The 13,846-nt window shown below is 55.7% G+C and overlaps 1 protein-coding gene across 1 annotated transcript; it reads left to right on the top strand.

The window, feature by feature from the left end:
- Positions 1–485: 485 nt before the first annotated feature.
- On the top strand, positions 486–13,463 carry FAM78A (family with sequence similarity 78 member A). The gene is made up of 2 exons (XM_021691348.1): positions 486–963; positions 12,881–13,463. The coding sequence occupies exons 1-2, from the start codon at positions 641–643 to the stop codon at positions 13,407–13,409; spliced, it is 852 nt and encodes a 283-aa protein (XP_021547023.1). The 5' UTR covers positions 486–640; the 3' UTR covers positions 13,410–13,463.
- The last annotated feature ends 383 nt before the right edge of the window (positions 13,464–13,846 follow it).

Here is a 13,846-nt window from a genome sequence, read left to right as displayed (position 1 = left end):
GGGCGCCGACGGGGACCCGCGCCGCGCCGCGCCCCTCTGGGACCCCGCGGGCGGCCGGAGCCCGGCGCTCGCCTCCTGGAAGCCGCGGGTCGGCGCTCGCCCCCGAGGGCGCCCCGGCCTCCGCGCTCGAACAGAAACTGCTCTTCCATTGATTGGGCCCCGTTGGGCGAGGGGCCGGTGCGTGTGCCCCGAGCGAGCGCGTGCGGAAGGCAGAAGGGCAGGAAGTCGGACTTGGCAGCGAGGGTGGCGGCACCGCGCAGGGGACGAGCCTTCCACATTTATGTGTCTGCCGGCCTTCGCCTTCTTCGCCCTAGGACTTCAGAAGCGTCTCCGAGCTGCGTTCCCCGCGTGGGAGGCACGGAAGGGCTGGATGTCTGAACAACATGATTATCCATTAACCTCCAAACTTTCCTTTTTTTAACCCAAAGAATATCGGTGATTTTTGTCCACTGCTAGCAGAAGAAGAGAGAACCCAGGGCTCTTGAAATGCAGCAAAATCCTTATTTATAAACAGGCCTGAGATAGTGATATGCAAACCCCCTGTACTCAGTGAATTTTCTATCCTATGGATATCGGTCTTGAGATTTGAGATTGGAGAGCAGTACTGTCTGCACTGGGTCTGGCAGCCTCCATCCTTTCAATGCCCAGTCTCCTCTGGGACTGCTGGCCTTCCCTGGAGATCAGAGCGGTACTGTGTGCCATGGGCTGTATTCAGAGCATCGGGGGCAAAGCCAGAGTCTTCCGGGAAGGTATCACGGTGATTGATGTGAAAGCCTCTATCGACCCCATCCCCACCAGCATCGATGAGTCCTCCAGCGTGGTGCTCCGCTACCGGACACCCCACTTCCGTGCCTCGGCCCAGGTGGTCATGCCACCCATCCCCAAGAAAGAGACCTGGATCGTCGGCTGGATTCAGGCCTGCAGCCATATGGAGTTCTACAACCAGTACGGGGAGCAGGGCATGTGAGTACTGCCCCCCGCAAGTGTTAGGGGGGCTGCTCAGGGTGGGGAGCTTGGGGGCCTGGGGTGGGGGCTGGGGGCCAGAGGGGAAGCTTTAGGCAGGTATGGAAGTGGCCTCTGAGTACTTCTTCTTGGCCAGGTGATCTCAAGCGTTTGCCTGTTGATTCAGATTGGGGTCATGGCTCTGGGACCTTTCCTCCCTCTGTCACTAGCCCCTGGGGTTCCTGTGTCCTTCCCTGCAAGAGGCCGAGAATGTAGAGGCGCATTCCACCACGTGCCTCTTTGGCAAATTTGACAAGCGTGCTGTCCTGGGGCCATTACAGAGGCTGAGACTCGGCCCCCCCAGGCTCGGGCCTCCCTGGGAGGCACCCGTGGCCGATACTCAGGAGGAGAATGGGGCCCTCGGATGCCTCCATGGTTATTTGTACAGTGCTTTGTGCTGGGCTTGAACTCGTGTCTGCGGCACATGAGGACCTGGGGGAATGCTTTGCTGTTCCTACGGTGTTTTGTTAGAGAGGATCGCTAGTTTTAGAGACCTGGTTTGTTTCACAGAGTAGCGTGTTTCTCTCTCCAAGGCAGAAGGCCGCTGCATGTAGACATCCAGTGTCAGTGTCCAGAAGGCTCCAGAGGGGCCCTAACAGCTGAGAGGAGCCCACTGGCCTCTTCTCTCCAGCCTGGTCTCCAGAATGTTCCCAGGACAATGCCCGTCTCGGTGCAGGACACGGGGGGCCTGTGTTTTCTTTCCTGCTATGTTCTCTGGCCCCAGAGATGGTCATCCCCGGTCTGGAAAGAGTAGCGATAGAAAGGAAAGCAACTTCGCTTTCAGGGCCGCCCTAAGATAGGGTGGTGAAAAGAGCTATTTCAGAGCACGAGGTCCCTTGGAGGGAGCTAGGCAGGCCCTGAGGGCAGCCTCCCACCCTGTGCACCCTGCTTCCCGGTTCTGCAAGTGAGGAGCCGAGCAGGGTGTTCCCCAGGAGTTGGACCTTTTCGCTGATTTCAGAACATCCTGCCCCCGCCCCCGAAATTAGAGGGGCTGAGGAGGGGATGGAGGGTGGCAGGACACTGGATCTTGTCGCTTCTCCACTTAACAATTCCAGGGGCACCTTTGAAGTTGTAAGGGAAACAAGAGGAAGGTGGTAAAGCGTAAAAGGGGGGTGTAACCAGGATCACCCCACGGAGGTGCGTGGGTGGCCTGTCCCTCTGTCAACCTGATGTCTATACCCAGAAGGCTTTTGATTCTCAAAAGTGGCTGTTAACCCCGGTGGGGGCGACTTTCCATGGCAAGAAGGAAAACATGATTCTTAATTATTCGGTGTGGACTGTCCTAGGAAGCCTTAAGCCAGAAGCCTTTTGGGACTTTGTAAAGGATCCGGGATAATTGACAAGACACAAAGGTTTTTCTAGGGGTTTTAGGCGAAGCCTGTCTTCTTCCCTGGAAGCGGAGGGAAAGGCAGAGGGTCTCGCAGAACGTGGAAAGAGAGGAGCGCCAGGAGGAAGGAAGTGGGGGAGAACCAGGGGCGCTGAGCTGAGACAGACACGGTGGCATGCTGTGGGGAGAGGCAGGCCCGGCTGGGGCCTCTGCTTCCCCGTCTGTGCCCGGGGGCTGGAAGCCTCCCTGCGGTGGCTCTGTGTCCTTTCAGGCACTATGGCTGGAGGCAGGCCTGAGGCTGGAGACCCAAGATGACGTTCCCTTTCCGCGCCAGTCCTTGCTTCCCAGTTAGAGGTGTCCGGTGCACACCTAGGTTGCAGTCGAGCGGACCCGGGCCGGAGTCCAGGCTCTGCCACTTTCCAGGGTGTGACCTTAGCCACTCTGGCCCTCGGTTTCCTTGTCCGCAGACAGGGCCAGTCACAGCCCTTGCCTCCTGGCTTACTGCGAGAATTATGGGAGGTGACATTTGTCAAGCGGTCGGCACTGCGCCAAGCCCAGGGTTGTTGTCACCGTGACCATCCTTCTCTCAGCCAGGGGCTTGAGCCCTGGTGTCTGCGAGGAGCTGAGAACCGTGGCCGAGACTGCAGAATTCGGATACATGCAAACTTCTCCTGGTCCCGAAGTTTCTCCAGAGCCCGGGTCTCCGTCTTTTACACAGCGCCCACTCCCTGCCTTTTAAAAAATTTAAAAATAGTGCAAGTCATGGATGATTTGCGTTTTCAGAGGTTGAAGGCCGTTTTCTTTGCTCTCCATTTGCTTCCCTTTGTTTCCTCCCCCTCCCTGGGGCACCTCTTACAGCATGGGGGGGCCCTGTGTCCCATGCACCCATTCTTCCTGGGGCCCCCAGCTGGGGCAGGAGCAGCCCCAGGCGGAGGGCAGAGCCTGAGGCTCCCTGGCAGGGGGGTGGGCCGTGTGCAGCGACCCCTCCTGGGCTCAGCCCAGGGGCAGAACAGCCGACCACCCTGGCTCTGGGGCCCTGGCCAGTCACCTGGTGCCTTGTGTCAGCTGTCAGGGGGCATAGGGAAAGAAGTCCCCGCAGGCGGCTTTGAGGGCCCAGTGAGGGAACAGTTCTAGGTGACCACCCTGTGGCTGCGCCGCTGAGTTGGAAGCAACTCCACTTAGTACTCATTGGCCAAATCGTATTAAAAAGTGGAATTACCAGAGAGCGTGGCTCCTCTGAGCCGTGGGCAGAGCTCTGTATTCGACCGGCGCCCTCTGGAAATGCGAAGGGCTCGTTTGGAGAAAGCCCGATGTCTGCTCCTTCTTGAGTGTAAATGGAAGCATTTTAGGTGTGATCCTCCCAAAGCCAAATGATGCTTTTCGTCTTTTTGACCCCGTGACATGACAGAAAGCGAGGGGTGTTCAGGTGGGACTGAGCAGAGACCACGGGGCAGGCCCCAGCTGCCCCCGTCCCGTGCACCGTGGGATAGGGGAGCAGCATCCCTAGACTCTGCCCACTTGGTGCCAGGAGCATTCCGCCCCCGCCTGGACCACCAAACTGTCTCCAGACATGGCCTGATGTCCCCGGGAGGGGTGCAGAGTCGCCCCTGACTGAGAACCACTGGACAAGACCCTCACAATTGGAATAATTAAAATGAAACCCACGCCCTGGGCCTTCGTGGCCCGGGCAGAGGGCAGCTAGGTGGCAGGGGTTAAGGTTAGGGCTTCTCTCCTTTACAAACGGGCTTGTATTCAAAATATTAATTCCAAACACTTAACTGAAACCCATAATACCCCTGCACATTATCCCTGCTTAAAATTAATCTCTAATCCGGGAGAACTTTCTAGCATGACATCCTGGTTTGAACTGTTTGAAACGGAACCATCGTGCACCCCACCTCAGTAATGCCCCGACTCCTCCAGAGGAGAGCTGCAACATGGTGAGTCTCTCCATGCCAGCTCCACAGGATTCTATCTGGTTTTCGACCAACCCACATTGCTTTAAGAGCCACCCCCCCCTCCAAACTGTTGGAGACACCTGCCTCCACAACCCCATCCTCCACGATTCCTCAACCGCCACCTCTCAGCTGGCATAGCCTTCGAAGTGACAAGTCACAATTTCTAGCCTGTGTGGGAGGCGCTTCATGTTGTCCCTAGCTTGCCCTCCTCTGGGGCCCCCAGGGAGGCTGGGGCATGGCTGAGGCCAAGGCCAGGGCTGGTTGGGGGTGGAGGGGAGAGAAGAGCTTAAGAGAGAGGGTCTCTGTGGGTGGACGGTGCAACTCCCCACGCCCTAGTCCAGCCAGGTGTGGATCCCAGCTCCCGCCCTACACTGGAGCTGCCAACTTGAGGCCAGTCTCTTAACCCTTCTGAGCCTCTCTGTTCCCATCTATGACATGGGGAGAACGGTCCTTTCCTTCCCTGGGTGGTTGCGAGGACTAAATGACATGAGGCGCGATAAGAGCTCGGCACGATGCCCGGTGCATTCCACGCACTCGATCCATGGCCCCGTTAATCCTGCAATGCCTAGTGGGGTCAGCAGAAAGATTGCTGTGGCAGTGCTGTGCTCTCTTCTGGGCTGGGTTTTGCAGGCCCGCCTACAGCATGAGAGCCGTGAGTGAGGAGACCTGCAAGGAAGGGTCTTTCCAGCCAGAAGTGTGGTGACACCTGCCGTCAGGGCCGTGGGAGGCTGGTGGGCAGGGGCCAGGCAGGGGTGGAGGGACTGAGGCTTTAGGCGGAGGGATGTGCACAGCTACCCCGGCTCCCCTTCCTCCCTTGTGTCTCCAGGGCCTCATGGGGTCCTCATTTTATGCTGGGGAAGCCACCTCTGAGACCTGAGGCCACTGCCCAAGGGGGCTTGCTCTGCTCCGGTCGGGGACCATGTGGCCTCTTCCTGCTGCGCGGGCCCGCACAGAACAATCGAGGACGAAGCTTCCTCTCTGGGACCGGAAGGCGGCCTCCCCCATCTGCTGGGCCCTGGCAGAGGCGAGGGCGGCGTGGGTGGGAGAGGGAAGTCCTTGTTTCCAGGCTTTGGGGTGGGAGGAAGTTGGGGGGAGGACTGCCCAGCCCAAAGAGAGCTCCCCATGGACCGGCCCTAGCCAAGCGATGGCTCCAACCTTCACCTTCCGAGTGCCCAGTGCCGCAAACAAAAGCTGGCTGTGCACGGAGACGTGCAAGGAGGGACCCGGCCGCCGCAGTGATCAGGGGAATAACGGTTAAATCCTGAGATCCTCTGTTGTTCGCTGACCAGATCAGGGCAGAAATGAAACTGATCACTAATGCCCCGGGTGGGGGTGGGGGGAAGTGGCCAGCCTCACCCGCGGTTGGAGGGGGCACGATGTAGACAGCTTCTAGAAGGTGAGTTTGGCTGGATCTATGACAGTTCCAAACAGCCATGCCCTTCAGTGCTGTTCCGCTTGTGGAGTTTGTCTTACAGAGACTTGGAGCACCTGGCCCAGTGCCTGACATAGAGTAGGCGGACGGAAAAAATCTCCTGACCGAAAAAAAAAGAAGAGAGAAAAAAAAAATCGCCTAATGCATGAACGGAAGAGCCAGGGCGTAAGGATGTAGGTATGAGTTTGGAAACTCCAGCGCTGTTTGTAACTGCAAAGCGCCGGGAGCAGGTCGGGCGCCCGTCAGTGGGGCGGGGAATTACGGTCTGTGTCTGGTGCGAGAGATGCGGAGGCCGTCACTACCGACCAGGCAGACCCAGAGGTGCAGCCTCGGGAGAGAATGATCCTCGTGTTGCATTTTGTTATGAAGTTGTAAAATATGTAGGGTAGGAACCCAGTTTTGTTAAAAAGAAAACACTGAGTGGGAACATGTACTGCGTGTCTGTGCAGAGAAAGGTCTAGAAGGATGTTTACCAAAGTGTAATGTGGTGAGTAACCTCAGCGAGGTGGGGGAAGGCATGGAAGATGCGGCTTTTGTTTCTCACTTTATACTTTTCTCTACAGCTTTTTTTTTTTTAAGAAAAGCACCGCTTTTGGGGCACCTGGGTGGCTCAGTCGTTAAGTGTCTGCCTCCGGCTCAGGTCATGATCTCAGGGTCCTGGGATGGAGCCCCATGTCAGGCTCCCTGCTCAGCAGGAGGCCTGCTTCTCCCTCTCCCACTCCCTCTGCTGCTCCCCCTGCTTGTGCACACTCGCTCTCAAATAAATAAATAAAATCTTAAAAAAAAAAAAAAGTAAAGCACAGCTTTTATAAAGCATAGCTTTTATAACTAAAAATTCAAATTAGGCACTGTTGTTGGTTCTTTCCGGGGGGCCCGGGGCTGTGGCCTGGACAAAGAAGGGGACTGGGCCCCAGAAGCAGTGGGGTTTTTGTTTGGGGGAAACCCTGGGAGCAGGCAGGGATGGGGGACACCCCCAGACCCTCCCTCGGAGAGCAGGCACCTGGTGGGAAGGGGCCAGCCCTGTGGGTGGCCTCATGGGGCAGAAGTCGGGAAACTGGGCTCCTGGTTACAAACTTTTACTGAATTTAAACTCTTTGCAAACTGTACAAACCATGAAATGTATAAAACTGAGGGTGGGGGAAGATAAGACCTAAATGCCCATGTGACCCATCTGAGGCCCCGAGACCAGCATGGGCAGAAAAGCCTTGGTGTGGGCGGCCCTCTTTGTCCTCAAGCCTCAAATGCTTGTCTGTAAGCAAGTTACTCAGAGCATCTGACAGGCATCAGTTGTGGGATGTGAAATAATATTTAAGTGATCTTGGTTAAGCCTAAGTATAATTTGAATTTAAAGCAGCATATTTATTTTAATGTATGTCAGGGAAAAAAATACATCTGGCTTACCCAACATGTTATTTCAGTGTGTTTCTTAGGAAAAACTGAATGTAGTTTTTAAAAAATGATTGATTTGGGGCACCTGGGTGGCTCAGTCGTTAAGCATCTGCCTTCGGCTCAAGTCATGGTCCCGGGGTCCTGGGATCGAGTCCCGCATCGGGCTCTCTGCTCCGCGGGAAGCCTGCTTCTCCCTCTCCCACTCCCCCTGCTTGTGTTCCCTCTCTTGCTGTCTCTCTCTCTCTGTCAAAAAAGAAAGTCTTTAAAAAAATAAAAATAAAAAAAATTAAAAATGATTGATTTTAAGAAAAAAATTTAAGTGAATAATAATACAGGAGATATGCAGACAGATCAAAATGAAAAGAGATGTAAAGCTTGGAAACTCTGCTCTGAGGCTTGGTGGGCTGAGCCAGTCCGGCTCTGGGGTCCAGAACTCAAAATGCAGTCAGAGCCCTGGGAGAGGCGGGGAGCCCCAGGGGTGCGAGGGGCCGTCCATGCTGGGGAGAGAACCCAGGCCCAGGCTCACTGCCCCTGCCCGGCACGGACCAGGGCTCTTCCTAGAGCCACGGGGAGGGTTGGGCTTCTGTCTTCCACGGTCACACAAGGAGCAGGTCCCACCTTCCCTCCCAAGGTGCTGCCCTGGGCATCCCTGGGTTCTTCCACCTTTCACTGAGAGGCCTTTGCCCTGGGCCAGTCCTGGGTGGTGCTTCCCAGCCCCTCAGCACAGCCTCTACCCGTCCTCAGTCTCCAGGGAAGGCTTTTCTTTTCCTTCCTTCCTTCCTTTCTTTTTTTTTTTTTTTTTTTTTTTTAAAGATTTTATTTATTTATTTGACAGAGAGAGACACAGCGAGAGAGGGAACACAAGCAGGGGGAGTGGGAGAGGGAGAAGCAGGCTCCCCGCAGAGCAGGGAGCCCGATGCGGGACTCGATCCCAGGACCCTGGGATCCTTCCTTTCTTTTTTTAAAGATTTATTTATTTGAGAGAGAGAGAGAACTCATACATGAGGGGTGGAGGGGAGCAAAGGGAGAGGGAGAGAGAATCCCAAACAGACTCCCTGCTGAGCGCAGAGCCTGACACGGGGCTCAATCCCAGGACCCTGAGATCACGACCTGAGCTGAAACCAAGGGTCAGATGCTTAACTGACTGAGCCACCCAGGAGGCCCCAGGGAAGGCCCTTCTATAACCCCTGCAGACTTACGTCCTCGGCCAGTCATGGTGCTCAGAGCTCGCGTGAATGCCCACGCGCGTGTGGGGGTGTGTGTGTATGTGCAGTGTTGGGCAGGCCTGTGTGTGTACGTGTGTGCGTATATGCCCGCATATGTGTATACGCACGCATGTGCACGTGTTGAGTGAGGGTCTGTTGGCCGCTGTGGGTCCTGGCCCGGCCACCTTGTGGTTGAGTCACCTTGAGCTAGGCCTCTGCTGTGTCCGCGCCTCTGCCATCCAAGGCGCCCCAGTCTTGGCCCCGGGGTAGTTGAGGAGAAGCGCTGCGCGGACGTGTATATACGGGGAACCTGGCACATCCGATGTGCTTGGGGGACGAGCGCTGCTACTGGTGTCGTGGGGCCGCCGCGTGCTGGGAGGGGCTGTTTGAGGGGCAGCGGCTGTAGGTGAGACAGCGCACCAACAGGAGCAGCTTGGGGCGCTCTAGCCTCATTGAGGAGACCCCCTCATGGGGCCCAGGCCCTGAAGGACAGACTGGGCAGGCTGCCCACTGTCCCTGATCCAGGCCGCCAGCGCTCATTTTGCCTGATTCCAGGCCAGGCCCGGCAGCAGGGCAAATCCTGGAGGCCCGGCTCCTGCCCTCTAGCGATCATCAGCAAACGATGCCATGATTATTTAATCAGCCATGCTGTGCCAGGAAGCAGCAGCAGGAGGACGGAGTGGCGTTGGATACGGGGTAGGGTCAGGGTGGGCTTCCTGGGGGGCTCCGGGGCTGAGGCGTGAGTAGCCCTGAGCTGGCACAGGAAGAGGAGGCGCACGGCCCATTAGAGGAACTGAGAGTGGCTGGTGGGTCTGGAGCCTGGGGAGGGTGTGTATGTGTGTGCACCCCAGCATGAGGGGTCCTGAGCTTCAATTGCATCGGCTTCAAGGGCCATGAAGAGTCATGGCAGGTTTAACAGGGTTGGAGGCAGGGATGGTGGGAACAGATTTGTGTTTTTAAAAGATCACTTGGGCTTCTGGGGAATATTGAAGGAGGCAGGAGTAGAGGGTGGGAGACCTGGGCAGAGGTCCTGGCCAGGGTGAAGGCAAAGAGAAGGGGGGCATCTAGAGGTGAGAAGGAGAGTCAGGAATGGTGCCAGGTGCCCAGAGGGTGCAGGTGCTCTGCAAACACTGATGTCGGGTGCTCTGCAAACGTTCGGTGACTGGATGATGGATGGGAACTGCCACAGGAAAAGGGGTGTGAGGGAGGCTGAGGAGTCTGATTCAGACGTGATGCGAGGGGATCCCAGAGCATTCTGAAGTCCAGCTTCAAGCCTGGACTGGCCTGCTGTCCTTTGGATTCTCACACTTAAGAGGACAAAGGCAGGAGTGTGACAGGTGGCCTGTGGCAGCAGGGCGGCTTCCTGGGTGTGCAGACTGCAGGGTCGCACTGGGCCCATGCTCTGGAGGGCCCCTCGCATGGTTCAGTGCTCTGCTGTTGCCATGTTGAAATTCTTCATTTTTGAACAGGTGATCTTGAGTTTTTGCTTTGCACTGGGTCCCACAAGTTCTTTAGTTGGTCATGCCCTGAAGACCAGCAGAAGCCAGTGAATACCCCAAGGGGGTAGACACAAGGGAGACCAGTGTCTTCTGCTCGCGTGTGCGAAGGTGGACACAGGCGCGTCTGCACTTACCCACAAAATGCCTCTACTCCCAATCGACCCATTGGCCGAGCACTTGTGTCTGTGTGCGGTCCTGGGAGGCTAGCTCACCCCTTTCAGTGGCCTCTGTGTACCAGAGCCTACCTACAGTATCTCTGCTGGGCAGAAAGGAGAAGTTTCAGTGTGTGCAGGGCTTGGGTCCCAGCTCACCCCTCCATGCCGTGGAGCAAAGGACTGAGGGTCTGCCTTGAAGTCCAAGGTCATTCCAGAGCAAACAGGGAATCTTAGAGGAGGCAGTGACCGTATGCAATCCACTCCCTTCCAAGCATGTATCGTCCAAAAACTGTAACTGGGGTCAAAAAAGCTTCAGGTCAGGCAGGGCCGGCATACCTCTAAATGCCTCCCTCAGTTGGTTTCCGGGAGCTTCCATGTATTGCTATTTATATTAACGAATTTTTTTTTTTTAAGATTTTATTTATTTATTTGACAGAGAGAGACACAGCGAGAGAGGGAACACAAGCAGGGGGAGTGGGAGAGGGAGAAGCAGGCTCCCCGCAGAGCAGGGAGCCCGATGCGGGACTCGATCCCAGGACCGTGGGATCATGACCTGAGCCGAAGGCAGTCGCCTAACCAACTGAGCCACCCAGGCGCCCTATATTAACGAATTTAATCATCACAAAAACCTTGCGAGGTGGGTAGAATTATCCACAGTTAACTGATGAGAAAACAGAGGATTGGAGATTTGTGACTCAATCAGTAGCTGGACTGGGGCTGGATCCAGGCTGGTCTGTGTTCCCCGGAAGTTGTGCCCTTACCCGAGTTCCTTCCTACCTCCTTGACCAGGGGGAGGGGCAGGGACTGGGACCCCAGGGAGCAGAGGCAGCCCGTGCTGGCCTGTGATGATTTGAAGGCAGATGCCCTGGGACCTGGTTCTGAGTAATATCCCACATGAGACACGGCTGTCTGCCAGCTCATGGGGACCATCACCTGTCTGTGACTGAGCCAAGGCTCAGGCATTTGGGGGCTGGGGAAGGGAAGCAAACCTGAGGCTGGGAGAGAGGGGCCATTCTAGTGCTGAGTCCCACTCCCTCAAAACAAGCTGGCTCTTGGGCGCCTGGGTGGCTCAGATGGTTAAGCGTCTGCCTTCGGCTCAGGTCATGATTCCAGGGCCCTGGGATCGAGTTCCGCATCGGGCTCCCTGCTCCTTGGGAGCCTGCTTCTCCCTCTGCCTCTCTCTCTCTCTCTCTGTCTCTCATGAATAAATAAATAAAATCTTAAAAAAAAAAAAACAAAAAACAAGCTGGCTCTTAGGCAGTGAAAGGGGGCCGTGGAAGAGCAAAGTTCCTTTTGCAAGTTTACTTTCTGCCTTTTTATTATTATTACTATTATTATTATTCTTTTTAAGTAGGCTCCACGTGGAGCCCAACTTGGGGCTTGAACTCATGACCCTGAGATCAAGACCTAACCTGAGGTCAAGAGTCAGATACTTAACTGACTGAGCCGTGCAGGTGCCCTATTTTCTGCCTTTGATAAAAACCTTTGCAAGTTGGTGTAGCCACCGTGAGAGGACAGAGTGGGTGCCTTCCGGGCGCCTGGGCACAGGTGGGCAAAGGCATGGGCTTCTAATAAATCCAGGACAGGGACCCTAAACTCCTTCTCTGGTCCAAGGTACCCACCTGCGAGGGGAGCCGGATCAGCAGGCTCATCCTGCTACCACCCACCCGTGGCTGCTGTGGCCTGGTGGCTCTCGGGGACTGGTGGGCACTTCAGAAATGGGAGGTTGTCTGAGCTGTTGCCCCAGTTCCCTGGGACTTTGATGAGCTCAGGGCCCCAGGCAGGAGGTGGCCTAGTAGGCAGGTGTTACCCTAATTTGTGACTTTTTCAATGGAATAAACACAGAACAGAAAGGAAATGAACAGGAAAATTAGCAACATCGCATTCCTAGTCATCCCTCCCAGAGTGTCCCCAAATTTGCTAACTGCTAACATCAAATGATGCATTTGGGTAGAGGAGTGCATCTTTTTATAGTGATAAGATACGCCTAACGAAATTGACCATTTTCACCGTTTTTGAGTTCGGTGGCATTAAGTACCTCCACATCGTTGTGCATCTGTTTCCAGAACTTTTCCATCTTCTCCGCCTGGAACTGTGCACCCGTGAAACACTGACTCCCCATCTTCCCCCTCCCCCGGCAAGTTCTACTTTCTGTTTCTATGAATTTGACCACACTAGGAACCTCCTATACGTGGAATCATATAGCATTTATCCTTTTGTGTCTGACTTATTTTACTCAGCATGATGTCTTCAGGGTTTATCCATGTTGTAGTATATTGCAACATTTCCTTCCTTTTTAAGGCTGAATAATATTCCCATTGTGTGGATAGACTGCATTTTGTTTATCGATTCTCCCGCCAATGGACACGTGGGTTTCTTCCATCGCTTGGCCATTGTGAATGATGCTGCTGTGAACAGGAGTGCATCCTGTAAAGTACTATATCCTGGAGGGCACGGCTGGTTTACCCTGTTGTGCAGAATTCTGGGTGCAGAGCGTCCTGAGCTTCGGTATTATGGGTGCTCAGGTGGAAACAGCACTGGATGAAGTCAGGCTGCCTGGAAAAGCTCCCCCGGCCCCGGCTTCACTGTCTTTATCTGTCTGGTGGGATGGACACGATTGTTGATGAGTGTCCAAGGCGGGGGGGCTCCCTGGATGCCGCTGTGCCCCCAGCCACATGGGAGACAGGCTGGTGTCCTCTTCCGTCCGAGAGCTATTATTATAGTAACAGTAGTGATGACTGATATGAGATGATGCAGGAGAACAGGATGTGGCTTTGAAGGGGGCTGTCTGGGGGAACCCAGATGGGACGGTGGATGTCTGTGTATTGTCTGCCCCTACCCCCCCACCCCCAGAGCGGGGGGAACGCAGCCTCATGAGTGGCTGATTGAGTAAACTGGCCTTCCTGTCCTCAGGTCCAGCTGGGAGCTCCCGGACCTCCAGGAGGGCAAGATCGAGGCCATCAGTGACTCAGACGGGGTGAACTACCCCTGGTACGGCAACACCACAGAGACGTGCACTATTGTGGGTCCCACCAAGAGAGACTCCAAGTTCATCATCAGCATGAATGACAACTTCTATCCCAGCGTCACGTGGGCCGTGCCCGTCAGTGAGAGCAACGTGGCCAAGCTGACCAACATCTACCGGGACCAGAGCTTCACCACGTGGCTGGTGGCCACCAACACCTCGACCAATGACATGATCATTTTGCAGACGCTGCACTGGCGGATGCAGCTCAGCATCGAGGTGAACCCCAACCGGCCCCTGGGCCAGCGCGCCAGGCTGCGGGAGCCCATTGCCCAGGACCAGCCCAAAATCCTGAGCAAGAACGAGCCGATACCGCCCAGCGCCCTGGTCAAGCCCAATGCCAACGACGCTCAGGTCCTCATGTGGCGGCCCAAGTACGGGCAGCCGCTGGTGGTGATCCCACCCAAGCACCGGTAACAGCCAGCGTGCCCTGCTAGGCTGGACTCAAATAATAACACTGCTCCAACAACACCCACACGGACTCTTCAGTCATTCAGCAAAATACAACCACTCTACCTTCTCGAGCGGGCGGATCTCACTGTGCAAATGCCCCGGGATGGCCTCCCCCAGACCTCTTGGCACCTGCATCCTTTCGGGGAGGGGGAGGCCCGGCCGGGACACCCAACCCCACGTCCCCCCTTCACCTTGGGTCTCCTTTTCTGGCAATTCCAGTCATTCACTTGCAAGACTCCCCGAAACAACTGCTTTTTCACTTCTTCTTCTTCTTTTTTTTTTTTAAACACCTCTTTAAGAGGTTCTGGGCGGGAGGAGGCGGGGCTGGTTATGACCCTGACTGGCAGCTGCTGCTGATTTGTGAGTGGCGGCCCCCCATGGCAGCTCCCCTCGTCCTCCCT

The sequence above is a fragment of the Neomonachus schauinslandi genome, chromosome 13, assembly GCF_002201575.2.
Source record: "Neomonachus schauinslandi chromosome 13, ASM220157v2, whole genome shotgun sequence".
Lineage (NCBI taxonomy): Eukaryota > Metazoa > Chordata > Mammalia > Carnivora > Phocidae > Neomonachus > Neomonachus schauinslandi.
The sequence above is the reverse complement of the archived record's forward strand: the minus strand, read 5'-3'. Positions and strand labels throughout refer to the sequence as shown.

Coding starts and splice junctions, on each gene's coding strand:
- FAM78A (XM_021691348.1), top strand. CDS start 641: ATGCCCAGTCTCCTCTGGGACTGCTGGCCTTCCCTGGAGATCAGAGCG. Junction 964..12,880: donor CAGTACGGGGAGCAGGGCAT/GTGAGTACTGCC, acceptor TCCTGTCCTCAG/GTCCAGCTGGGAGCTCCCGG.